Source organism: Stenella coeruleoalba (assembly GCF_951394435.1).
Source record: "Stenella coeruleoalba genome assembly, chromosome: 5".
NCBI classification, from domain to species: domain Eukaryota; kingdom Metazoa; phylum Chordata; class Mammalia; order Artiodactyla; family Delphinidae; genus Stenella; species Stenella coeruleoalba.
In genome coordinates this window covers 72,742,999-72,768,421 of record NC_137150.1, presented here as the reverse complement: position 1 = coordinate 72,768,421, position 25,423 = coordinate 72,742,999, and the positions used below count along the sequence as shown (strand labels likewise).

The 25,423-nt window shown below is 44.1% G+C and overlaps 1 protein-coding gene across 3 annotated transcripts in view; it reads left to right on the top strand.

Moving 5' to 3' along the window:
- The window catches only part of NRROS (negative regulator of reactive oxygen species), a gene marked incomplete at its 5' end in the record, with an annotated part of 81,435 nt that overhangs the window by 39,324 nt on the left and 16,688 nt on the right, over positions 1 to 25,423 (top strand). Inside the window, one exon of one of the 3 annotated variants that reach the window (XM_079921737.1) lies at positions 18,208 to 18,337. The exons of 1 other annotated variant lie outside the window; for it this stretch is intronic. Coding sequence is in view for 1 of the 2 variants with exons in the window: in XM_079921738.1 (XP_079777864.1) it covers positions 18,221 to 18,337 (117 nt within the window). Of the gene's footprint in view, positions 1 to 18,207; positions 18,338 to 25,423 lie in introns of those variants that run through there. One more of the 3 variants, XM_079921738.1, reaches the window with a different exon arrangement.

The following is a 25,423-nucleotide window of genomic DNA, read 5'->3' as shown; positions in this document are numbered from 1 at the left end:
AGTTTTGACTTGCTTCAAATATTTCAGTTCTTCCTATGTTATTATCAAGTTTTGGACTAACATTTAACTCCTGTTCTTTTACGTGTTTCCGGGTCTAACTTATACTAAAGTACACCAACCAAAAAACATCATCTCAGAATATCAGAACTACTGTCTCTGAAAATAATTCTGTCACTCTATCACTTGAGTGAAATCCTCCTAGGGTAGTGGACTATAATTTCTGACTTGTGCCAACTGAATTGCAATTCTGGTTTCCTGGGAGTCCAGCAGCTTTGCTCACAGTTGCAGGTACTGTCTTACTCTAATAAGGCTTGTTGCTGTCACTGCTTTATGCTAATTCCGGGAAAAAGCTTATTTACCTTTCCAAATCCCAATACCTCCTTTATCCCCCTGCTTCTCCTCCTTTGCCCATCACCTTTTTCAACTTCAGGAGTTTTTTTGTATTTTCTTTTTCCCATTTGGAGAATGAGTCGGGGTTCTTGACTGCAAGCAACAGAAGCTGATTCTGGCTCACTTGAGCAGGAAAGGAGTTCTTGGAATGATTGTAGGTGGATGTGAATGTGGCTGGAGATCCAGATGAGCAAGCGGGCAGCACCAGGGGGAGGTGGGCAGCTGTAACCACTGCCATGGTCATGCCATGGGGACAGCCTGGTTGGAAGGCTTCATCACTGTGGCTGCAAAACCCTGTCCCTGGCACTGTTGCCACTACTGCTCCAGACATCAGGAGCCGCTGCCGCCACCTCTAGAGCAGCCAGCTTCTTTGCATCACTTGCTCCAGACCCATGGTTCTTGGCACAGATGGTGGAGCCTGGATTGTGCAATCGTATTCTAATTTCCTAGGGACAGGGCTCTGTTTCCTACCAAGACCATGCAAGAAAAGGCTCCCCTAACAGGAAGGGGGTTTGGAAACTAAGCACCCCTCAAAAACAGCCCAGCAAATATTGACTATTACAGAACCAAGTCCTAGGTACGTAATCCTCTTTTCCCCAAACAGAAGAAGGGAGCCATTTCTGCTCTCAAAAGGATGAGGACCCCTTTCTCTTTAACAAAGAATACCAGCTGCCCAGAGTTTTCTGAAATATAATATTATACAATTAATTTGTATATTTAAATTATATAAATGTATTAGTATTTATATACTTATATTTATATTATACTTACAATATAATAACTGTTTAACATACAACAGTAATATAATTAATATATTCGTGATCTTTTTTTTGACCATGTGGCTTGTGGGATCTTAGTTCCCCAACCAGGGATTAAACCTGGACTCTGGCAGTGGAAACACAGAGTCCTAACCACTGGACAACCAGGGAATTCCTAGATGATTGTATTTTAAATAAGAAATCTAGGGCTTCCCTGGTGGCGCAGTGGTTGAGGGTCCGCTTACCGATGCGGGGGACATGGGTTTGGGCCCCGGTCCAGGAGGATCCCATGTGCTGCGGAGCGGCTGGGCCCGTGAGCCATGGCCGCTGGGCCTGAGCGTCCGGAGCCTCTGCTCCACGGTGGGAGAGGCCACAACAGTGAGAGGCCCGCATAACACAAAAAAAAAAAAACAAAAAAAAACTATAACTTCAAAATCTTCAAAACATTTAAAAACATTTAAACAGGTGTTAAAGGGAGAGTTCAATAACATTGAAATCTTTTTACTTTGAAAAACTAAATATACATGTGAAACATTCAACATCTACAAAGAGAAACTCTGCACAAATTCAAGAGAGTATGGTCAAAATTTTATGTCCCTCTGTCACTTAGTATAATCTTTTCAAGCATTAAGATGTTGATAGTTGCTCCTATATCCCATCTGCTTTAGAGTGCGGTGGTTAGGAAACAAGATGTTTTACATAAATGTATTTTCCAGATAACTGGACAGTATCAATGTAAGCATTAATTTTTTTAATTCTGATTTTTTTTTATTTTTTATTTTTTGGCCACACTGCACAGCTTGCGGGATCTCAGTTCCCCAATCAGGGACTGAATCTGGGCCACGGCAACGAAAGCGCCGAGGTTAACCACGGTACTGCCAGGGAATTCTCTAAAAAAATTCTTAAATCATACAAGATTCTTGTAAAAGAATCTAAGTCTACAGATTCTGGGGTTTTTTTCTAGTTTTATTTTTTATATAAAAGCTTTGTTGAGATACAACTCATATACTAAACACATATTAAGTGTATGATTCAATGTCTTTTTAAAAACATATTAACAGAGTTGTGCAACCATCACCACAATCAATTTTAGGGCATTATCATCACTTCAAAAGGAAACTCCATACCCATTAGCATTCTCTCCCCAACTTTCCCCAAATCCCCAGACCTAGGTAACCCTTACCTTTCTATTTCTACAGATTTGCCTATTCTGGTCATTTCGTATAAATAGAACCATATAATTGGTTCTATTATGTGGTGTTTTGTGATTGGCTTCTTTCACTTAGTATAATGTTTTCAAGGTTCATTCGTGTTGTGGCATGAATTGGTACTTCATTCTTTTTTATGGCCGAGTAGCATTCCATCCTATGGACATACCGCATTTTGTTTATTCATTTATTCCCTCAATGGATATTTGGTTATTCCCACTTGTTGGCTATCATGAATACCGCTGCTATGAACATTTGTTTAGAGGTTTTTTTGTGGACATATGTTTGCATTTGCAGGGTGGGGTGGTGGGTACCTAGGAATGAAATAGCTGATCTGTATGGAAACGCCATGAGGAACTGCCAAGCTGTTTTCCAAAGTTTCTGCACCAGTTTACACTCCTATCAGTGGTGTGTGAGGGTGCCAATTTCTCTCCAACTTCCCCGGTACTTGTCATCTGTCTTTTTTATTTTAGCCATCTTTGTGGGTGTGAAGTGGTATCTGATTGTGGTTATGAGCTACATTTCCCTGATGACAAAAGCTGTTGAGCATCTTCTCATTTGCTTATTGGGCATTTGTTTATCTTCTGGAGAAATGTATGTTCATATCCTTTGCCTATTTTTATTTTATTTTATTATTATTATTATTATTATTTTTTTTTTTTTTTTATTTTTTTTTTTGCGGTACGCGGGCCTCTCACTGTTGTGGCCTCTCCGATTGCGGAGCACAGGCTCCGGACGCGCAGGCTCAGCGACCATAGCTCACGGGGCCAGCTGCTCCGCGGCATGTGGGATCTTCCCAGACCGGGGCACGAACCCATGTCCCCTGCATCGGCAGGTGGACTCTCAACCACTGCGCCATCAGGGAAGCCCTCCTTTGCCTATTTTTAAATTGGATTATTGTCTTTTTATTATTGAGCTGTAAGAATTCTTTATATAAGTCTGTTCTTGATGACTTAGAGCCTTCTTATGGGTATCAATGGCTGGGGTTCACTGTGATACAGAGGAGCTCTCATGGGTTATAGACCCATGCAGGGCTGTCTGCTCTATATTAAAAGGCAAGGTGATGCTATCAGAGAGCACTAAAAAGCAGTTATAAGAGCATGTCCTTATGTGCATCTTTTTTTTTTTTTTTTTTTTTTTGCGGTACGCGGGCCTCTCACTGTTGTGGCCTCTCCTGTTGCGGAGCACAGGCTCCGGACGCGCAGGCTCAGTGGCCATGGCTCACGGACCTAGCCGCTCCGCGGCATGTGGGATCTTCCCGGACCGGGGCACGAACCCGTGTCCCCTGCATCGGCAGGCAGACTCTCAACCACTGCGCCACCAGGGAAGCCCTATGTGCATCTTTTTTTCTTACTCTCTCTGCGATCACCCCTTGTTCTCATGGCTCTAAATATTTATGATTTATGATAATATCAGCTTATCCCATGGATGAGGTGCCTGGGTTTTGAGACAGCTTTCTGCTGTGTTTTGGGTAATTTAGTTATCAGGAATCTGATTTCTGGGAGAATTAGTGGCACTTTACCTAAGTAGAGGTAGTACATTAATAGGGGAGGATTAATTGGGGCAGATTTTGAGGAGGTGAGTCTTTAGTGAAATCCCCGATAAGGTGGTGATGATAACCTGGCAGAGGAGAATAGACTCCTGTTCTAGGGAATTTGCCAGACGTCTATGGGAATTGCATCACTGGTGTGACCAATGTTGGTAGTTAAGACAGGAGGCAATAAATAGGAAGAGTCTCCTTCAGAGTGGTGAAGGGTCTAAATTCAGACTTGATCTCATTGCCAGGCTGATAATAATTGGTCTGATAGGTCAATCTTCCTCTGGTCTGATGGTGTGAGGAAAAAAAAAGATCACTCCTCCCTGTTTCCATCTTATCAGCCTCCCCTGACCTGTCGACCCCGCCCAGCCCCCAGCTTGTGGCTAAATTACCCAACTGCCAATTAAAACCCACACTTCCCAGCGTGCCTTGCACCACCCAGAACCCCAGTCCCCACCATTCATTCTGCTCGCCCGCTGAAAGCAGCTCAAGCAAATAACCTTCCAGATTCAGGGCCTCTCGCTCTCCAGGGGCCTCTCCCCCCTCCCTCCCTTGACTGTGGCTGAGTCTGCTACCACCTGACAGCAAACCACACTTGACAGGGAACAGGAAAGAGAAACGGGCCCACTGCCCTCGGCCTCTATGAAATCAACAAGGTTGTGCTCCTTCTCCCACAGCTGCCGCTTCCAAGCCTTCCACCCTTTTCCCCTCCCTCCCAGGGTCTCAGGAGGCCCAGAAGGACACTTTGGAGGTCTTATCCTGGATGTGTAGAACTTCTGGGGGTAGGTGATGCGGAATGAATTGAGGGGCTTTTGACCTCTGCTTTGTGGCAGTTTGCACCTTGCCCTACTGCCAAGGCCTCTCCGGTCTCAGTCACTGACACCTCCTCCTCCCCCAGGCACTCCCTCACTCCTGAGGACCCTGCTTCTACAGCTGATCTCCAGGCCTGCAGCCCCTCTCTGTTCCAGGAATCTCACCGCCACCTGTTGGCTTCTTTTGCCTCCTGAGCAGCCAGAACCTTGCCTTGCGGTTATGCTTTTCATTCTGCTGCCACTCTAGCATGCCACAGCTGTTGGGAAGCATGGCCAGGATGTGGGACCGGCCAGCTTCAAATCCTGATTTGAAGTCCACAATTCTGAACCCCAAAAAACTCTGAAAACTAAAGGCTTTTTTGGTGAGTTTGACACAAACTCATTTGGTTGCAAAACCTGTGAACTAACAAAAGCCTATTTTGTTCACTTTATCTTTTCCCCATTTAATGTGAATATTTATGTTGGTTGCCAAAATATTAATGTGTTGACTTAGGGTATAGTTCTAGATCCTGTTGGAGGAATTATGTAATATATGGTATATGTACCATGTAACCATGAAAAATTGTGATTTTTGAAACACTTCTGGTCCCAACATTTTATGATAAGGAATTTTGGACGTGTACTGTAATGCCACACAAAATCGACCTGGATTGGGGCTTCCCTGGTGGCGCAGTGGTTGAGAGTCCGCCTGCTGATGCAGGGGACACGGGTTCGTGCCCCGGGTCCGGGAAGATCCCACATGCCGTGGAGCGGCTGGGCCCGTGAGCCATGGCTGCTGAGCCTGCGTGTCCGGAGCCTGCGGTCCGCAACGGAAGAGGCCATAGCAGTGAGAGGCCCGCATACCACAAAAAAAAAAAAAAAAAAAAGACCTGGTTAATTAACTATTCACATCTAAGTGGCAGAATAGCATAGAACGAATCAAAATCATGTCCATGGACATTTAGGGACGTAGGATTCCAATGTTACAGATTATGTATGTAAACTTACAAAAGAGCACGTGGAATCTGATCTCAACATTGTTTTTTAAAAAGCATATAGCACATGCATTAAAAAAAAGCTGGGCCTGCAATACACCATAATGTTAACAGTGAGTTGTTTCTGTGGCGGATTTTCTTCTTTTTAGGCTTCCAGCATCTAGGTAATACTTTTATAATCAGAAACGTTTTATTTTATTTATTTATTTATTTATTTATTTATTTTTTTTTTTGCAGTGCGCGGGTCTCTCACTGTTGTGGTCTCTCCCGTTGCGGAGCGCAGGCTCCGGACGCGCAGTCTCAGCGGCCATGGCTTATGGGCCCAGCCGCTCCACGGCATGTGGGATCTTCCCGGATCGGGACATGAACCCATGTCCCCTGCATCGGCAGGCAGACTCTCAACCACTGCGCCACCAGGGAAGCCCCAGAAACTTTTTTTTAAAAAAACCAGTAACTGTTACTAAAAACAAGCTTCCACTATGTGGCCTTGGGCAAAAGGCCCACAGGACGTGATCAATCTGAGCCCAATTTTCTCTTCTGTAAGTTGAGGCCATTAGTACCTACTTAAATGGAGTTGTTGAGGGACAATGTACGTGCCTGGGTGGAAGGTAGTTATGACTGTAGGTCTTGTGTCAAGATACCTCTCTCCTCCACCAGGTCTGGACTGCCCACTGCTGTTATGCAATAGTGCAGACCAGGTCCCTCACACATTGCCCGCTGTTTTACAAGTGGGTCCTTGCAAATGAGGATGATCAACATCTAACGATGCTCAACAGGCAACCTTTCAGAAGCACAGCTATCACATGGAAAAACTCGCCTGTTGTGTACACTGGATTAAGAAATTCTCTCAGGTGATCCTGTAATTTTTTTTTTATGCTAAAGTAACGTATGCTCGAGCATTCTGGTGTTTTTATATTTGTGTAATAATTTCTTAAAACCATTCAAGACAGATAACTATTTAATTTTTTGAAGAAAGTTGGAAAAGGCTCTCCTCCCAAGGACAGTGGCTGGGAGGAGATGGGGCACAGCCAGTTTCGAATACTGGTAGAGGGTCTAGTGGCTTTTGGGCTCAGCACCCGGAACCACCGACCCAGGCTGGCTCCCCACGTGGCAGCATGTGATCACAGGCAGCTTGGAGTCGAATACAGGCCCTTACGCGGGGGCCTCTGAACCAAGCCTCTCTCCCTTCCTAGGGGTGAGAACTGTACAGAGGGATGGAGTCATCTTCCTCCAGGAAGCCTTCATTCACCCTCAGTGCTGCTGTTGCAACTAGGCTGTTCTGGGCAGGACTCCTGTTTGGGTGTGCATTTGGGTGGGGAAAAAGAACGCGGAGGATGTTGATTCCCTTCCCTTCTCAGCCAGCCTGACCTTTTAATACCTTTGTAAAAAGCATGTATGTATTTATAGCGTTTTAGATTTTTCTAACTTTTATCTTAAGGGCAGAGCACCTGTTTAATAAGCATTGTACCCCTATTGTTGTTGTTGTTGTTTTTAACATCTTTATTGGAGTCTAATTGCTTTACAATGGCGTGTTAGTTTCTGCTTTAAAACAAGGTGTATCAGTTATACATATACATATGTCCCCATATCTCTTCCCTCTTGCATCTCCCTCCCTCCCACCCTCCCTATCCCACCCCTCTAGGTGGTCACAAAGCACCGAGCTGATCTCCCTGTGCTCTGCGGCTGCTTCCCACTAGCTATCTATTTTACGTTTGGTAGTGTACATATGTCCTTGCCACTATCTCACTTTGTCCCAGCTTACTCTTCCCCCTCCCCGTATCCTCAAGTCCATTCTCTAGTAGGTCTGCATCTTTATTCCCATCTTGCCCCTAGGTTCTTCTGATCATTATTTTTTCTTTCTTTCTTTTTTGTTTTTTAGATTCCATATATATGTGTTAGCATACGGTATTTGTTTTTCTCTTTCTGACTTATTTCACTCTGTATGACAGTCTCTATGTCCATCCACCTCACTACAAATAACTCAGTTTCATTCCTTTTTATGGCTGAGTAATATTCCATTGTATATATGTGCCACATCTTCTTTATCCATTCATCTGTTGATGGATACTTAGGTTGCTTCCATGTCCTGGTTATTGTAAATAGAGCTGCAATGAACATTTTATGTACCCATATTGTTAAAGAACTGTGTCCTCTCTCTCCTTCTCTCTCCCCTGTAAGTGCCCTTCTAATAAACTTCTCATTGAAAAGCTAAAAAAAAAAAAAAATGATCAACAGTCCTTTCGGGTCAGTCTTTCCTTCTCCCTGTCACATTGCCTTGATATCTGCCACGTGCAGAGGGCTTGCCACTGTGCCAAGGCTAACCCCCACTTAGAGACTTGATCCCATCTTCACTTATCTCCCCCTGGCCTGTTCTGCCAAGGAAAGAGATGTATTTATATGGCACATCTCATTTTACAAAAGGTGTTCACATACTGATCCTTCCCTTCATGACCTTAATTCTTTTTAAATTAAATTAAATTTATTTTTATTGAAATATAGTTGATTTACAATGTCATGGTATTCTCAGATGTACAGCACAGTGATTCAGTTTTATATATATCTTCTTTTCCAGATTCTTTTCCATTATAGGTTATTACAAGATATCAAGTATAGTTCCCTGTGCTATACATTAGGTCCTTGTTGTTCACCTATTTTATATATAGTAGTTTGTATATGTGAATCTCAGACTCCTAATTTATCTCTCTCCACACCTGCCCCCAACACCTGGATCCCCTTTGGTAACTATAAGTTTGTTTTCTATGTCTGTGAGTCTGTTTCTGTTTTGTAAATAAGTTCATTTATATCATTTTTTAATTGCCACATTATATCTACCTATTCTTTTCCGATTCTTTTCCATTATAGGTTATTACAAGATATTGAATATGGTTCCCTGTGCTCTTGTGGTTTATCTACTTTATATGTAGCAGTGCATATATGTTGATCCCAAACTCCTAATTTATCCCTCCTGCAACCTTTCCCCTTTGGTAACAAGTTTATTTTCTACGCATGATGTTAATTCTTTTTCTTTTTTTTTTAACATCTTTATTGGAGTATAATTGCTTTACAATGGTGTGTTAGTTTCTGCTGTATAACAAAGTGAATCAGCTATACATATACATATATCCCCATATCCCCTCCCCTCTTGCGTCTCCCTCCCACCCTCCCTATCCCACCCCTCTAGGTGGTCACAAAGCACTGAGCTGATCTCCCTGAGCTATGCGGCTGCTTCCCACTAGCTATCTATTTTACATCATGACGTTAATTCTTGAAAGAGCATTTGTCCCTCCCTGGGTTTATTTTCATACCCCCAGTCACTAACTAACCAACACGTGGCAACCTGGCTCCTGACCCCATGACTCTGCTGCAGCTGTTTTTTTTTAAAAAAAATCATTCATTCACTCATTCATGTAGTCCACATAAATTTATAAGCCCCTGTATGTGTCAGTTACAGCCACTGGGATACAACAGCTAATAAACAAATTTCTTTTCCTTAGGAGCACACAGTCTAGTTGGGGTGGCAGACAATTAGCAAGTAAATATATAATAGATATCAGGCAGTGACATGAATAAAAAAATGTTGTGAAGAAAATGTAAAGTAAAGGAAAAGTGACGGGGGTGTGTGTGTGCCACTTTAGATGGTGCGATCAGGGAAAGCCTCTTGGAGGAGGTGACATTTGAGCAGAGGCCTCAGGGAAGTTAGGGAGTGAACTGTGTGGATATCTGGGTGAGGAGGAGAGCATTCTGGACCTAGGAAAGAGAAAATGGCAACAGCCCTGAGACAGAAGCCTGCTTGGTTTAAATGGGCTGCAAAGATGACTTCATGCTTTGAGTGGAGGAAGTGATGAGGAAAGTGGTAGGGTATGAAATCCAAGAGAGCAGAGAGGAGACCAGATCATGCAGGCCATGAGCCCACGGTAAGGAATGGGATTTAGATTTGTCAATCATGAAAAACGATTTCTCGATGACCAGCAAGTGACTTTTCCCAAGTCCTCCACCTCTCCGACTGCTCTAACCTTCATTCATTTAAGAAACCTTCACTGAGCACATACTAGATGCTAGACTAGGTATTGCTGGGGATACATACAAATGTGAATAAACTATAGTCCCAGCCAGCCAGGACTCACTGCCCCAGGGGAAGGGCAGAACTGTGACTTGTAAATGATGAAGCCGCTTGGGCAGCACTGGACAGAACCATGAACAAGATGCAAGATGCAAAGAGATACCATCATCACTCCTACAGTGTCTCCTCCTTGACCTGGCTTTATCTCATCCTCTAAATCATCATCATCTTTATCTCTTCTTCAGTCTGACTTCATGCCCAGTCCCGTCGCATGAGGATCCAGTTCAGAGGCCACCTCTTCCCGAAAGCTTTCCTGGAAGTCTCCACCAGTTGAGCTCTCTTCCTCCCATGACTCTCCCAGCACCTCATTCCTGTTTTTCCATGATTTCCTTCCATTCTGCCCTGAACTGAACCATGGTTAGTTGTGGGTGCCCCTCTCCCTTGATGTCCTACTGCCGCCTGTGCCCTGACACTGACATTATACTTCCGTAAGCATTTTGTTATCTTTGTACAATGTGAAATCTTTATCAAATGTTGATATGGTCAGTGTTTCCAGAAAAGGAAGAGGCAGTGTCCCCCAGACATCAGTCACTGGAATTAGTGGCTGAGGGAGGCCATGGACTCATTATCCTGGGAGAGCTGTGTGAACTGCTTAAGTCCCCACCTGCTTGGGCAACAAGGAGCAAGAGGAAGTGACCTCAGGATTGGAGATCCGCCCCCTCACTCAGATAGTTAGAGAAGAGGAGTAAACATGCCAGGAAGGACCTTCAGCCAAGCCAGCCTCACTTGCCCTCAGTCTTTGCATTGACCCCTAAGCTTTTCCAGGACTGGCGTCACGAGGGTTTGAGTGGTACCAGTGTGGGTGGTGCCCTCTCCTCTTTCCGTTTTTGGTTTTTGGTTCTTAAAAACTACATTCCAAATGAGGGAAATGAAACTACTGAAGACTCTCCCCCAGCAGCCAGCTGACATGGGGCAAGAGAATAATCTCCAGTTAAGGCCCCAAAGGAAATCCCCTCCTTGTCATGTGCCGAGGCCAGGAGAAGTGGGGGAGGCACTAGTTCACTGCTTGGCCAGGCCCAGCCACAAAGGTGAAGGGCCAGGATGGAGGGGCTGTGCTGTCTGTGGCCAGGAGTGGAGAACCCAAGGCAGAGTGGGAAACACCACGTGTGAGAGTGAGGTGACCAAAATCTTGGGCCTGGGTGAGCTGCCAGTTTCAGAGGGAGACCGTGCAACTCCATTGCTGGGTAAAATGGATTGTACTCTTCTCCTGCAGACCCATCTGCAGGAAGGAAGCTGGTCCCCATTTCTCCCACTGAGTCCTTTGCACACTTTGCCCCGACTCGGATGTGTCTCTCTTCCTAGTCTCTGCTGTAGGTCTCTCCACCCCCAAGTCTTGAATAGTATCTGGTTATCATCTGAAAAACCAGTGGGAGGGGAGAGAAGAAGCCAGAGTTCCTTTGATCTCTTTGGGAGACTGAGAAGTTCTACCAGTGGCAAACTATTATAAAGCTTAGTTTAAGAAAGAAAGGGGAAAAAAAACCCGTCAGAAGGCAGTGCCTAGAGAATCATCGACAAGGTAGGTGTATTGCCTTCCTTTCTTCTTTCCTTCTCTTCCCTCTTTCCTTCTTTAAGCAAATATTTACTGAACTCCTTTCCGTGCTTTGGGCAGTATACTTTTTGGAATAACCATGACGCCTTCTCTCAAGAAGCTTATAGTGTAGTTCAGGAAACAAGACAGAAATCCTAAGTTAGACCACAATACAAGAGATATCATGAGGCCAGTGGATACTGTAGACACTTGGAATCGTGTGTTCAGAGGAAGAGATGGAGGCTTCACAGAGGAGGGGAGCTCAAACTGTGCCTTTGAGATGGGGAGGGTTGGGGGGGCATCTGGGAAGTTGTTCCAAGCAAGAGAACCCTCTGATGGAGGGAGCACAGAGTGGGGAGCATTTGCTCTATGTTTAGGGTTGAAACCCACTGTGGAACATGTGTTGAAGTATGGGAGGTAACAGTGAAGAGAAGCTGGAGACAAGATTGGGCTGAATGAGGCATCTGGACTTTCTCCTCCAGCTGGGAAATGCCTAGCTCCTTGCTTTCACCTCAGATCTCCTCAAGAACCTGTGTGCTGCTAGACACTGAACTTGTCTTTGTTGTGGTTGAGCAGGGAATGGGTACAAACTCACAGCAAGTGGAGCAGGCTCAAAGAAAAAGGTACATGGTCCCCCAGACTTTCACCATCCCATGGAGGTATGTGCTTGGCCAGGGCAGGGCTGGGTGCATGACGGGCTGTGTTCTGGAGGTAACAGCATGGTTGGGAGGTGGCCCAGAGCACCCATCCACGTTGGAGAATCCTGAGCTGTGCAGTCAGGGTTACAGCCTTGCTGGCATGTAAATCGTTCTGTTTCCAGCTGCAAATCAGCATTGGTTTCACCTGGAAGTCTTACAGGTCCTCCCTGCTGAGCCAGCTTGCTGCTGAACTAGAGGGAGAGCAGTGGTGTTATCTGAACAAACTGGCTTGTCTTTAACACCATCAGGATCATTGGTTTTCTAAGTTCTTTTGAGAGGTAGCAGCTGCTTCTCTCAAAAGAAATTCTAAGGATAGATCATATCTTGGGTCACAAATCAAGCCTTGGTAAATTTAGGAAAACTGAAATTGCATCAAGTATCTTTTCCAACCACAAAGGTATGAGACTAGTTATCAATTACAGGACAAAATCTGTAAAAAATACAAACACATGGATGCTAAACAGTACACTACTAAATAACCAAGAGACCACTGAAGAAATCAAAGAGGAAATCAAAAAATACCTAGAAACAAATGACAATGAAAACACGATGACCCAAAACCTGTGGGATGCAGCATACCAGTTCTAAGAGGGAAGTTTATAACAATACAATCCTACCTCAAGAAACAAGAAACATCTCAAATAGACAACCCAACTTTACACCTAAAGCAATTAGAGAAAGAAGAACAAAAAAAAACCTCCCAAAGTTAGCAGAAGGAAAGAAACCATAAAGATCAGATCAGATCAGATCAGATCAGAAATAAATGAAAAAGAAATGAAGGAAACAATAGCAAAGATCAATAAAACTAAAAGCTGGTTCTTTGAGAAGATAAACAAAATTGACAAACCATTAGCCAGACTCATCAAGAAAAGAAGGGAGAAGACTCAAATCAATAGAATTAGAAATAAAAAGAAGTAACAACTGACACTGCAGAAATACAAAGGATCATGAGAGACTACTACAAGCAACTATATGCCAATAAAATGGACAACCTGGAAGAAATGGACAAATTCTTAGAAAAGCACAACCTTCTGAGACTGGACCAGGAAGAAATAGAAAATATAAACAGACCAATCACAAGCACTGAAATTGAAACTGTGATTACAAATCTTCCAACAAACAAAAGCCCAGGACCAGATGGCTTCACAGGCGACTTCTATCAAACATTTAGAGAAGAGATAACACCTGTCCTTCTCAAACTCTTCCAAAGTATAGCACAGGGAGGAACACTCCCAAACTCATTCTACGAGGCCACCATCACCCTGATACCAAAACCAGACAAAGATGTCACAACAAAAGAAAACTACAGGCCAATATCACTGATGAACATAGATGCAAAAATCCTCAGCAAAATATTAGCAAACAGAATCCAACAGCACATTAAAAGGATCATACACCATGATCAAGTGGGGTTTATCCCAGGAATGAAAGGATTCTTCAATATATGCAAATCAATCAATGTGATAAACCATATTAACAAATTGAAGGAGAAAAACCATATGATCGTCTCAATAGATGAAGAGACAGCTTTTGACAAAATTCAACACCCATTTATGATAAAAACCCTCCAGAAAGTAGGCAAAGAGGGAACTTACCTCAACATAATAAAGGACATATATGACAAGCGGACAGCCAACATCATCCTCAATGGTGAAAAACTGAAACCATTTCCACTAAGATCATGAACAAGACAAGGCTGCCCACTCTCACCACTGTTATTCAGCATAGTTTTGGAAGTTTTAGCCATAGCAATCAGAGAAGAAAAATAAATAAAAGGAATCCAAATCGGAAAAGAAGAAGTAAAACTGTCACTGTTTGCAGATGACATGATACTATACATAGAGAATCCTAAAGATGCTACCAGAAAACTACTAGAGCTAATCAGTGAATTTGGTAAAGTAGCAGGATACAAAATTAATGCACAGAAATCTCTTGCATTCCTATATACTAATGATGAAAACTCTGAAAGAGAAATTAAGGAGACACTCCCATTTACCATTACAACAAAAGAATAAAATACCTAGGAATAAACCTATCTAGGGAGACAAAAGACCTGTGTGCAGAAAACTATAAGACACTGATGAAAGAAATTAAAGATGATACCAACAGATGGAGAGATATACCATGTTCTTGGATTGGAAGAATCAACACTGTGAAAATGACTATACTACCCAAAGCAATCTACAGATTCATTGCAATCCCTATCAAATTACCAATGGCATTTTTTATGGAACTAGAACAAAAAAATCTTAAAATGTGTATGGAGACACAAAAGACCCCAAATAGCCAAAGCAATCTTGAGAAAGAAAAACGGAGCTGGAGGAATCAGACTCCCTGACTTCAAACTATACTACAAAGCCACCGTAATCAAGACAGTATGGTACTGGCACAAAAACAGAAATACAGATCAGTGGAAAAGGATAGAAAGCCCAGACATAAACCCACACACATATGGTCACCTTATCTTTGGTAAAGGAGGCAAGAATATACAATGGAGAAAAGCCAACCTCTTCAATAAGTGGTGCTGGGAAAACTGGACAGCTACATGTAAAAGAATGAAATTAGAACACTCCCTAACACCATACACAAAAATAAACTCAAAATGGATTAGAGACCTAAATGTAAGACTGGACACTATAAAACTCTTAGAGGAAAACACAGGAAGAACACTCTTTGACATAAATCACAGCAAGGTATTTTTGGATCCACCTCCTAGAGTAATGGAAACAAAAATAAACAAATGGGATCTAATGAAACTTACAAGCTTTTGCACAGGAAAGAAAACCATAAACAAGACGAAAGACAACCCTCAGAATGGGAGAAAATATTTGCAAACGAAGCAACTGACAAAGGATTAATCTCCAAAATATACAGGCAGCTCATGCAGCTCAGTATCAAAAAAAACCAAACAACCCAATCAAAAAATGGGCAGAAGACCTAAATAGACATTTCTCCAAAGAAGATATACAGATTGCCAACAAACACATGAAAGGATGCTCAACATCACTAATCATTAGAGAGATGCAAATCAAAACTACAATGAGGTATCACCTCACACCGGTCAGGATGGCCATCATCAAAAAATCTAGAAACAATAAATGCTGGAGAGGGTGTGGAGAAAAGGGAACCCTCTTGCACTGTTGGTGGGAATGTAAATTGATACAGCCACTGTGGAGAACGGTATGGAGGTTCCTTAAATAACTACAAATAGAACTACCATATGACCCAGCAATCCCACTACTGGGCATATACCCTGAGAAAACCATAATTCAAAAAGAGTCATGTACCAAAATGTTCATTGCAGCTCTATTTACAATAGCCCGGAGATGGAAACAGCCTAAGTGTCCATCATCGGATGAATGGATAAAGAAGATGTGGCACATATATACAATGGAATATTACTCAGCCATAAAAAGAAATGAAATTGAGCTATTTGTAATGAGGTGGATAGACCTAGAGTCTGTCATACATTGTGAAGTAAGTCAGAAAGAGAAAGACAAATACCGTATGCTAACACATATATATGGAATTTAAGAAAAAAAATGTCATGAAGAACCTAGGGATAAGACAGGAATAAAGACACAGACCTACTAGAGAATGGACTTGAGGATATGGGGAGGGGGAATGGTAAGCTGTGACAAAGTGAGAGAGTGGTATGGACATACGTACACTACCACATGTAAAATCGATAGCTAGTAGGAAGCAGCCATATAGCACAGGGAGATCAGCTTGATGTTTTGTGTCCACCTAGAGGAGTGGGATAGGGAAGGTGGGAAGGAGATGCGAGAGAGGGGAGATATAGGGTTATATGTATACGTATAGCTGACTCACTTTGTTATACAGCAGAAACTAACACACCATTGTAAAGCAATTATACTCCAATAAAGATGTTAAAAAAAAAATTCCGTAGGAGAACCTTAATGTATAAGACATTTAAAAGTGGGGACTTCCCTGGTGGTGCAGTGGCTAAGACTCCTGCTCCCAATGCAGGGGGTCTGGGTTCGATCCCTGGTCCAGGAACTAGGTCCCACATGCATGCCACAACTAAGAGTTCGCATGCCGTGACTAAGAGTTCGCATGCCACAACTAAAGAGTCTGCGAGCCCCAACTAAGACCTGACACATCCAAATAAATAAACAAATGTTAAAATAATAATAATAATAAAATAAAACATTTACAAGTGGAATTGCTTGGGATAAGGAGGGGATGTAATGCCCGGAGTCCCACCAGACAGTCCTTAGGAACCCTGAACCTGCTGAACCTGGTTTTAAACTGCTGATCCATGTAAGAGGCAGTGGCAAGCCATGAAAGGGCTGTAGCAGGGAGTGAGATGACTCAATATATAGTTTAGAAGGCTGCCCATGGCTGCTGGGTGGAATCTTTGGAGGCAGGGAGCCCGGTTTAAGGAGGCTACTGAAATGATCCAGACATGAGTTGATGAGGTCTAGATCCAGGGCAGTGGCATCAGGGATTAACAGTAGGTTCGGATTCAAGAAACGTTTCTGAGTTAGAATCAGCAGGGAATATGAGAGGTGGAGTCTGGGAGGGCTGGAGGCATGCCAAAAATAGTGACAGCCAAATACGGGGAGAGACCAGCTAGGCCAAAGGATGAGTTCAGTTCAGGACACATTGTGTTCTGGCCGCTCTATCATTGACCAGTGGACAGTTAAAAATATGTTTGGATCTTCTCTCTTGGGAGAGAATGTTGGAGCTAGAAATTACAGTTTGGGAATAATCAACAAATTAGTAGACACAAAAGACATGAAAGTAGAAAATGTGTATACCATGAGAAGAAAAGGCCTAAAAGATAACCTTGGTTTGTGACAATTTGACTTTTGTTTAGTTTTTTTCCATTGGTGTTATCATTATTACCGTTACGAACGAATATTTTAGGGAGCAGAGACAATTTACTGGATGTTTGGGGCAGGAAGGACTTGCTCCTGTTCTCTTAGGATGAACACGCTAATGATAATAATGCAATACAGAATCACAAATCTACAGGCTACAAGAGATGCGAGCGAGCCCTCGAGGATGCTTCAACTCTCCAGATCTGATGGGAAAGAGCAGAACTGGAGATCCTAGCTCTGACTCACGGAGTGTGCTTGTTTGTAGTACTCTTTCCGAATGCAGCAGACACTGTAAATATTTTGCCTTCTCCACTAGATGGTAAGCTTTTGAGTTTTTTGTTTGTTTTAATGTTTTTAATTAAATTTATTTATTTATTTATTTATTTTTGGCTGGGTTGAGTTGTCGTTGCTGCGCCCGGGCTTTCTCTAATTGCAGCAAGCAGGGTCTACCCTTTGTTGCCGTGTGCAGGCTTTTCATTGCGGTGGCTTCTCTTGTTGAGGAGCACGGGCTCTAGGCATGTGGGCTTCAGTAGTTGTGGCACGCAGGCTCAGTGGTTGTGGCCCTTGAGCTTCGTTGCTCCTAGGCATGTAGGATCTTCCCCGACCAGGGCTTGAACCCGTGTCCTCTGCATTGGCAGGCTGACTCTTAACCACTGCGCCACCAGGGAAGTCCTAGATGGTAAGTTTTTGGAGAAGAGGAGCTATGAGATAATGCATAGAAAGCGCTTAGTGTAGTGCCTGGCACACCTCTTTGATGGCGGCTACTATGAATTCAATTAACCTTTTGCATTCTTGGCAAGAGCTAGCAGGGAATTTTGTACACATCGGGTACAAAAAAATTCATCTATGCTGCCTACGATCAAGCAGTTCATGGCACCACAAAGCAATTTCCATTTCTTTTTCTTTTTTTGATTTGCTGGAGTCAAGTAAAGACTAGCTGAGCGGATGACTCTCTCCCAATTGGGAAACGTGTATCCTACCCATTCTCAAAGTTTGCCCTAGCTTGACCCTTGGACATAACCTTGAAGAGGAGTTTCTGGGTCAGCAGAGCTCGTAGGCAGGGCCCCCAGTTCCCTACCCCCTCAAAATCTCGAAGGCCAGAAGCCCTGGGGAGCCTTGGTTAGCACTGCTGGGACACCATAAAAATATGTGGCCTCTTTCGCGACTAGGTAGTCCGGGGGCCACTGCCTCCCGCCCTCCCTCCCGCCCTCTCCCATCCCCCCTGCCACCCACCCGCGGCTGCAGTTCTAAGATGCCTGCTCTCTGTGAGTGCTGAGTTGCTGAGCTGCTCGTTCTCCATGTGACTTCAGTTTCCGTCAGTTCCTTCCGCAAGTGCTAAAATAACCTGATGCCCCAGAGAGAGCAGGCAGTTCAACCCCGCATTCGGCTGCTGTCGAGGAGGAGGAGGAGGCCAGAGCCCCGGGAGAGGATGCGCCCCGCGGAGCCGCCTGGGCCTGCGGGAGCCGTGAGTATTTCCTGAGGGGCAGCCGCGGTCCCTCCAGAGGCGGGCGGCTCGGAAGAGTGGGAAGGCAGGAGGTCAGCGTCCGTGGCCCACAGCTCGGGGCTGACGGGGAAGTTGTGGCTTGCTGCATCCAAGCTCCACCAGTTCTGTTTGGGGGCTACAGCTCTGGGTGGAGGTGGAAATACCTCCCTCTGGGAGACTTAGAGGTGGCATGGTGTAGTGGAAACAGTGAGGGCTTCAGAGTCAGACCTGGGTTTGATTCCTGACTCTGGGGCGGGGGGGAATTCCTGAGCCTCGGTTTCTTTGTCTGCGAAACGGGAACAGTAATGCTCCCTCCCTGGGCTGGATGACTGGATGTAGTGAGACTGCTCTGTGAACACTCAGCCTGCCTTCCCTGCCCAACAACGTGGACTGAGAACCACGATTTCATAGATGAAGACCCTGCAACTCATTAACAACAACATATTTATGGATATCTTCCATGTGCAGGGGAGTTGGAGTTCAAGGTGTTGGGTGGGGCGAGAGCTGTGAAGAAGACAAAGCCCCTTCCCCACAGAGTGTGTGTCCTTGGGAGATTCCCCAGGTTCTGTTACTTGAACCCACAGCCTGACTAGAGTCCAGGCCTCCGATCCCCTTGTACAGTGTTCTTCTGTAGCCCACGCAGCTTCTCCATGTGGGCTAGATTCTGGAGGATTCAGCATATATCCCCCTGCCCTCAGGAGCTGACAGAAGTAAGGAGCCACCGAGCGGGCTGTGTGCCGCCCACAGAATGGGCTGCCAGCTCACCGCATCCCTGAGGGGAGGCGACCACGTGTCCAACGGTGGCAGGGACTCCGGGAGGCTGAGGCAAGGTCCTAGGAATGGAGCCCCTGGATAGGGCTGGTCCAGGGTGGCGCACTTCCAGGTGGGAGTGAAGGGACTCCACGGGAGGTTTCTTCCATGACGGGAACAGCCTATTAGGAGTCTGGACAGCAGAATCATTCGAGTTTGTAGAGTTGGCCTTCTGAGGTCTCCTGTGTCCCCATCACCTACCGGCTGTGCTGCACAGACTCTTTCTGTGGAGGTTGATGGTTTACTGGGTTTTATAGCCCTGAGACTTATTTATTTTCCTCACATACCACATAGGGTATGTTTGAGAGTTTTCCTCACATACCACATAGGGTATGTTTGAGAGTTCCTAGAGGGGATTATAGAATCATGGGCCCCGGGGATGGGGGGTAACCTCAACTCCCGTCTTTAGGTTCAACAAAAATCAAAACCTCTTTCACAAAGAGGGTGATCTTATCTAATGGGCGCCCTCGTGGGAACTTCATGAACACCCATGTGAACCTGATCCCACAGAGTCCTTAAACCCATCATCCAAGAACAGGAGGCTCCCAAACAGAGAGCAGGCTCCTGGTAATTGCCCCGGGGCCTGTGTTAGGGATACATTGACCTGTCTGTCTCTAGTCTTTTTGATTCTTTCGAAAGAGTGATGCTGGTACTGATTGTAATTTGTGTTCTGGCTGTAGCGTGCATCCACATCACAAAGTGTGAGCTAGATTCTTGGAGGGAACGCTAGGTGTACCTCACATCATGCTCAGATCCACACTGTAACCACATACATTAGGGGAGGGTGGGCTTTCACCCGTGACTGAAAAACATTATCTTTCTAGGACATGCATGTATGGTCAGGGATGCTCACTGATGTATCTGCACATTAGTGACAAATATTTTTCTCTATTATTCTCATTTCCCCCCAAATTATTCTTCTCAACCTCATCATCAAACGAATGTTATGTGTTCAATATGTGGGGGGTTCTGGGCTATGTTAGATGCTGGTCTCTGAAAGCTCAGAGAGGTGAGGAGAGGGAAAAAGGCTACTGATCTTATCAAGCGTCACAAGCAACTGTCAACTTGAGTTTAGGGGTCGTTTAGTTTCACATGATGAAAACCTAACTGAGCTTGGTTTCAGGGGGGAAAAAAAAGAGGATTTATTGTTTCAAATGACCAAAAAGTCTATGGGGAATAGCTTCAGGCATGGCTGGATCTGGGTGCTCAAACATTGCCAGGCATCCATCTATCTCCATTCCTCACCTTTGCTTTCCTTTGTGTAGGCTTCATTATCAGGCAGATCCTAAAGCTGTTGACAAAGAAGGCTGCCTGCAGCTCTCAGCTTAATTCCCACCAGTTTGGCATCTGAAGCAGGGAGAGGAAAGCCTCTTTTCTAATAGTCCTAGCAAAAATGTTTAGATTGATTCTCATGGGCTTGGCATCTGTGCTGTACCTGTTATAAACCAATCACTGTGGTTAAGGAATTAGGAGGCTCTGATGGGCCCAGCCTTGATCATAGGGCTCCTCTTGGAGCATGAGTTGAGGCTAGACCCGAAAGAACACAGACTTTTGAAGAAAGGGAGGGTGTTGGTCGCACAACAGTGTAAATATACTTAACACTAATGATTTCTACACTTAAAAATGGTTAAGGTGGTAAATTTTATGTTAGTGTATTTTACCACAAGTAAAACATTTTTTAAAATAAAAGGAAGAGAGAAAAGAAAGGAAGTGGTGGTCTCCTCAAAGGGGAATTGAGGAGCTGTTACCAGAAGGAGAAATGAACGTGGGTAGGCAAAACCAACTGATTTCCAGAGGGCGTGGAGTCAGCGGCTGAGACCAAACCACACGTGTCTTCTCATTTTGATGCGTGAGTGATTTCAGGCTGAAGAAAGGGCATAAAAGAGGAAGTAGAACCCTGTAGTGGTTCTCACTAGCGAGGTGGGCATGAGGAGCAGGGCTGGTGCTAAACGTGGCCACAAAACGCTGTGAGGACACAGGGACTCCCCACCTCCAACCTCAGCCCACAAGGTCACCTTGCTCAAGTGCTGTGCTGTGTGCCCCAAGAAACTTTCTGTTGGCCCCTCCAAGAAAGAAAAGAATCGGGAGGGGATTTTTCTTCACAAGGTAGCACTTGGGGCTCTCTGTCTTTCCACCCTGGCTCTCTTAAGCAGGACCTAAGTATCTGAGGCAACCCAGCACCCACAATGTTGCTCAGGGGCTCATCTTGGGGTGCACATCATACTCCCCAATAACTTCATATCATTCTATTTTAGATGTCAGGCTGGACACTGGCCCCTCCTGATTGTCTCTACTTTTGCTCCTTATTAGGCCCAGCCATGATCCCTCAGGTCTCTCCTGGCTTTCCAGTGTCTCCCCTCAGTGGTCCCACCAAAGGGAAAGGCTGAGCTCTCTTCCTCAGCCTGTAGGGTCCGTGGCAAGTGGGTCTTTCCATGCCTGGCCCTGGGCCACCTCCTTCACCCTCAGACATGTTAATGGTCTCCCTATCACTGCCCAGCCTGACACCCTGAGACTTCCTCGTGGGACTCTCCTGATGGCCTTTTTCTTTTTCTAGGTTCTTGTACCCTTCCTCGGGTCCCTAAACTGAAGTTTCCATTTTCACTAATGTTACTGTCTTCTTATTTCCTTCTAAATCCCCAGTTTTTTCTAGGCTTTCTAGCTCTTTTTACAGAACCTCCAAAGGCCCTCATCTCTGTCACAGGTACATCCCATGGCATTGACAGGGTACCTCATCCCCAGAGAAGACCATAGCCCTCTGAACACTCAGGGGTGCTCTTCAGGATATCAAACACCACATGGAACGGGCACTGACCAAACAGAATGGACATTGTCCTTAGAAGCAGGGTCCTGGGGGCCCCTGCTGGGTCAGATGTTACCTCCTTGGTTGCTGGATCATGGGGGAGAGGGAACTGGGAGTTACAAGAGAGGGGCCAGGCAGCTGGGGTGGGGCTCATGGGATACCTGTTTACCAACAACTACTTACCTGTGCAACCCAGCTGAACATTCATCCAACATATATTCCTCCCATACAGGTGCACATCCAGCACCTCCTACCTGGGCCAGAACTCAGCTCTGGTTTTGGCTCCACTTTCTATAAGCCATGAGACTTAAGTTATTCATTTTGGCCTTTTTGAATTTTGGATTTCTTACCTGTAAAATGGGGACAATAAGCAAGGACTCTAACATAGATATTTGTGCACAAATGTTCATAACAGTATTATTCACAATGACCAAAAGGTAGAAACAACCCAAATGTCCATTGATGGATGAATGGAGAAACAAAATGTGGTCTATATATTATTCAGCCATAAAAAGGAATGAATTTCGGATGCATGCTGTAACATAGAGGGACCTTGAAACCATTATCCTAAATGAAATAATCCAGGCAGGAAAGGACAGATATTATATGATTCCACTTATATGTGGTACCTAGAATAGGCAAATGTATAGAAAGAGAATAGTGGTTATCAGGGGCTGAGGGGAGGGAAGAATGGGAAATTATTGTTTGAGGGGAAAGAATTTCAGTTTGGGATAATGGAAAACTTCTAGAGAAGGATAATGGTGAGATTGCACAACAGTGTGAATGTATTTAATTCTACTGAATTGTACTCTCAAAAAGGGTTAAAATGGTAAATTATATGTATATTTTACCACAATAATAAATGGAGGTAATAATTCCTACTATGTAGAACTGTTGCAAGTATTACATGAGATCAAATATCTATAAGAAGCCTTTGCAACCTCAAGAGCTATTATTATTATTATTAACCAGTAACACTAAATTATAATCCAGTTGTTTTGGCTTTATCCAACAACTCCCTAAAAATCATTATTTGGGGGAGGGCGTTAAAAATATCACATTACTCCCATTCCTCTGTGAACTCAAATAAGTGTTAGAGAAGGGCTTCCCTGGTGGCGCAGTGGTTGAGAGTCTGCCTGCCGATGCAGGGGACACGGGTTCGTGCCCTGGTCTGGGAAGATCCCACATGCCGCGGAGCGGCTGGGCCCGTGAGCCATGGCCGCCGAGCCTGCGTGTCCGGAGCCTGTGCTCTGCAACGGGAGAGGCCACAACAGTGAGAGGCCCCCATACCGCAAAATAAATAAATAAGTGTTAGAGGGAGAAAAAGAATTGGCCTTACAACAGGTAACCCACCTTGCTAGTATAATTTGAGGATTTTTAAAAGCGTAAAATTATCTCTCCTACTGTCCTGAAACTACACCATGAACGTTTTATTATTTTTCATTATTACCTATATAAATACCTGTTAAAGAGCAGTTCATTAAAGAGGATATCATTCACTCTTTAGTATGAGCTGCTTTCCTGCTAATTCTGGCTGAGAACACTAAGGCAGTGATTATCAAATCTTTTTTTTTTCTTCTTACAAGACAGAAACTTTTTTTTCCCAAATAAAATAGCTGACTTTGCAATCTCAATTAAATTAAGATTAAATTAATTAAATTGACCCAGAAGATTGAAAAAGTAGGAACTTTTTTTTTTTTAAGGTTAAATCACTTGATATGCAGGGGCTTCCCTGGTGGCACAGTGGTTAAGAATCCACCTGCCAGTGCAGGGGACATGGGTTTGAGCCCTGGTCCGGGAAGATCCTACATCCTGTGGAGCAACTAAGCCTGTGCGCCACAACTACTGAGCCTGCGCTCTAGAGCCCGCGAGCCACAGCTACTGAGCCCGTGTGTCACAACTATGGAAGCCCGTGCACCTAGAGCCCATGCCCTGCAACAAGAGAAGCCACTGCAATGAGAAGCCCACTCACCTCAACGAAGAGTAGCCCCCAGTCGCCACAACTAGAGAAAGAACACACAGCAACGAGGACCCAAAGCAGCCAAAAATAAATTAATTAATTAATTGATTTTAAAAGTCAGTTGATATGCATTCTGAAGTATTTAGGAGGAGGTGTACGTATGACTCTAATCTGTTTTGAAATGCATCAAAAAATAAGATGGCTTGAAGGATGGATAGAAGGATAGGTAGATGGATAGATATGAGATTAAAAACAAATATAGTAAACTATTAATAGTAGAATCTAGGTAGTGGGTATACCAGTGATCACTGTTAAATTTTTTCAACTTTTCTGTATGTTAAAAATTTTCATAATAAAAATTGGGGGAAAAGTCAAATTACTATTAATACCCAATTACCACTCATATTCTTTCCATAAACATAAAAATAAAATATTTTTTTAAATGTAAGACTTCCATAGGCATTATAACTACACTATAGTAGCATGTTATTTGGATTATTGAATTATTGTGCATCTGAACTATGAGGATATGATGAGGAGGTGACACATGTCCTGGGCCTTGAAGGATGAATAAGAGTTCAGCAGTTGGAGAATACCAGAAAAAGGACCTTTCCCACAGAGGAAACAGTGTGTGATTTAGTCAGGGATAGCCAGTATCCCAGGATGGCTGGGGCTTGTGGAATTGACACTGAGTTTTGCTGGCTTCACAGACTAAGTTTGAATTGCAGCTCTAACATCTCTAGCTATGTGGCCCAAACCTTTGTGAGCCTCAATTTACCAAGTGTGAGATGAGGATGATAACATTTACTTGCTAGGATTTTGTGAGGATTATTATATGTAGAGCACCTGGCCTAGCACTTATCCCAAGGTGAGCACTCAATAAACATTAGATACTACAGTTAAGAGCCTAGAAGACAATCTGGGAGCTTGAGTACTATCCCAGTTGAGCTGATCAGTTATCAGGAATCTATATCATTTCATTCCTCAGTTGCCCTCTTTCTCAAGGGAACCAGGGTCGGCTGGTTGGGTGGGAGTGATACATTTCCAGTGTGGGCAATAAATCTCGGTTATCACCTATAACTCCTTCCATCCATAATCTCCCACAGACTCTGGGTGTTGTCTCCTCTGAATATCCCAAGGCTCACACATGGAAGGGAGAAGGTACTGCAGTTCCTCTCTCTTAGTTAACACCAGCTCCCTGTTTGCACAGAGGAACTCTGCCTTCCCTTTAGCCTGACACTACCTTATCTTACTAGTGTAATCCACAACATTTCCTTATTGACAAAGCCTTTTCACACACATTCTCTCATTCTTTTTTTTTTAATTCATTTTCTTATTTATTTTATTTTTGGCTGAATTGGGTCTTTGTTGCTGTGCGTGGGCTTTTTCTAGTTGTGGCGAGTGAGGGTTACTCTTCATTGCGGTACGTGGGCTTCTCATTGCGGTGGCTTCTCTTGTTGCAGAGCAGGGGCTCTAGGCACACAGGCTCAGTAGTTGT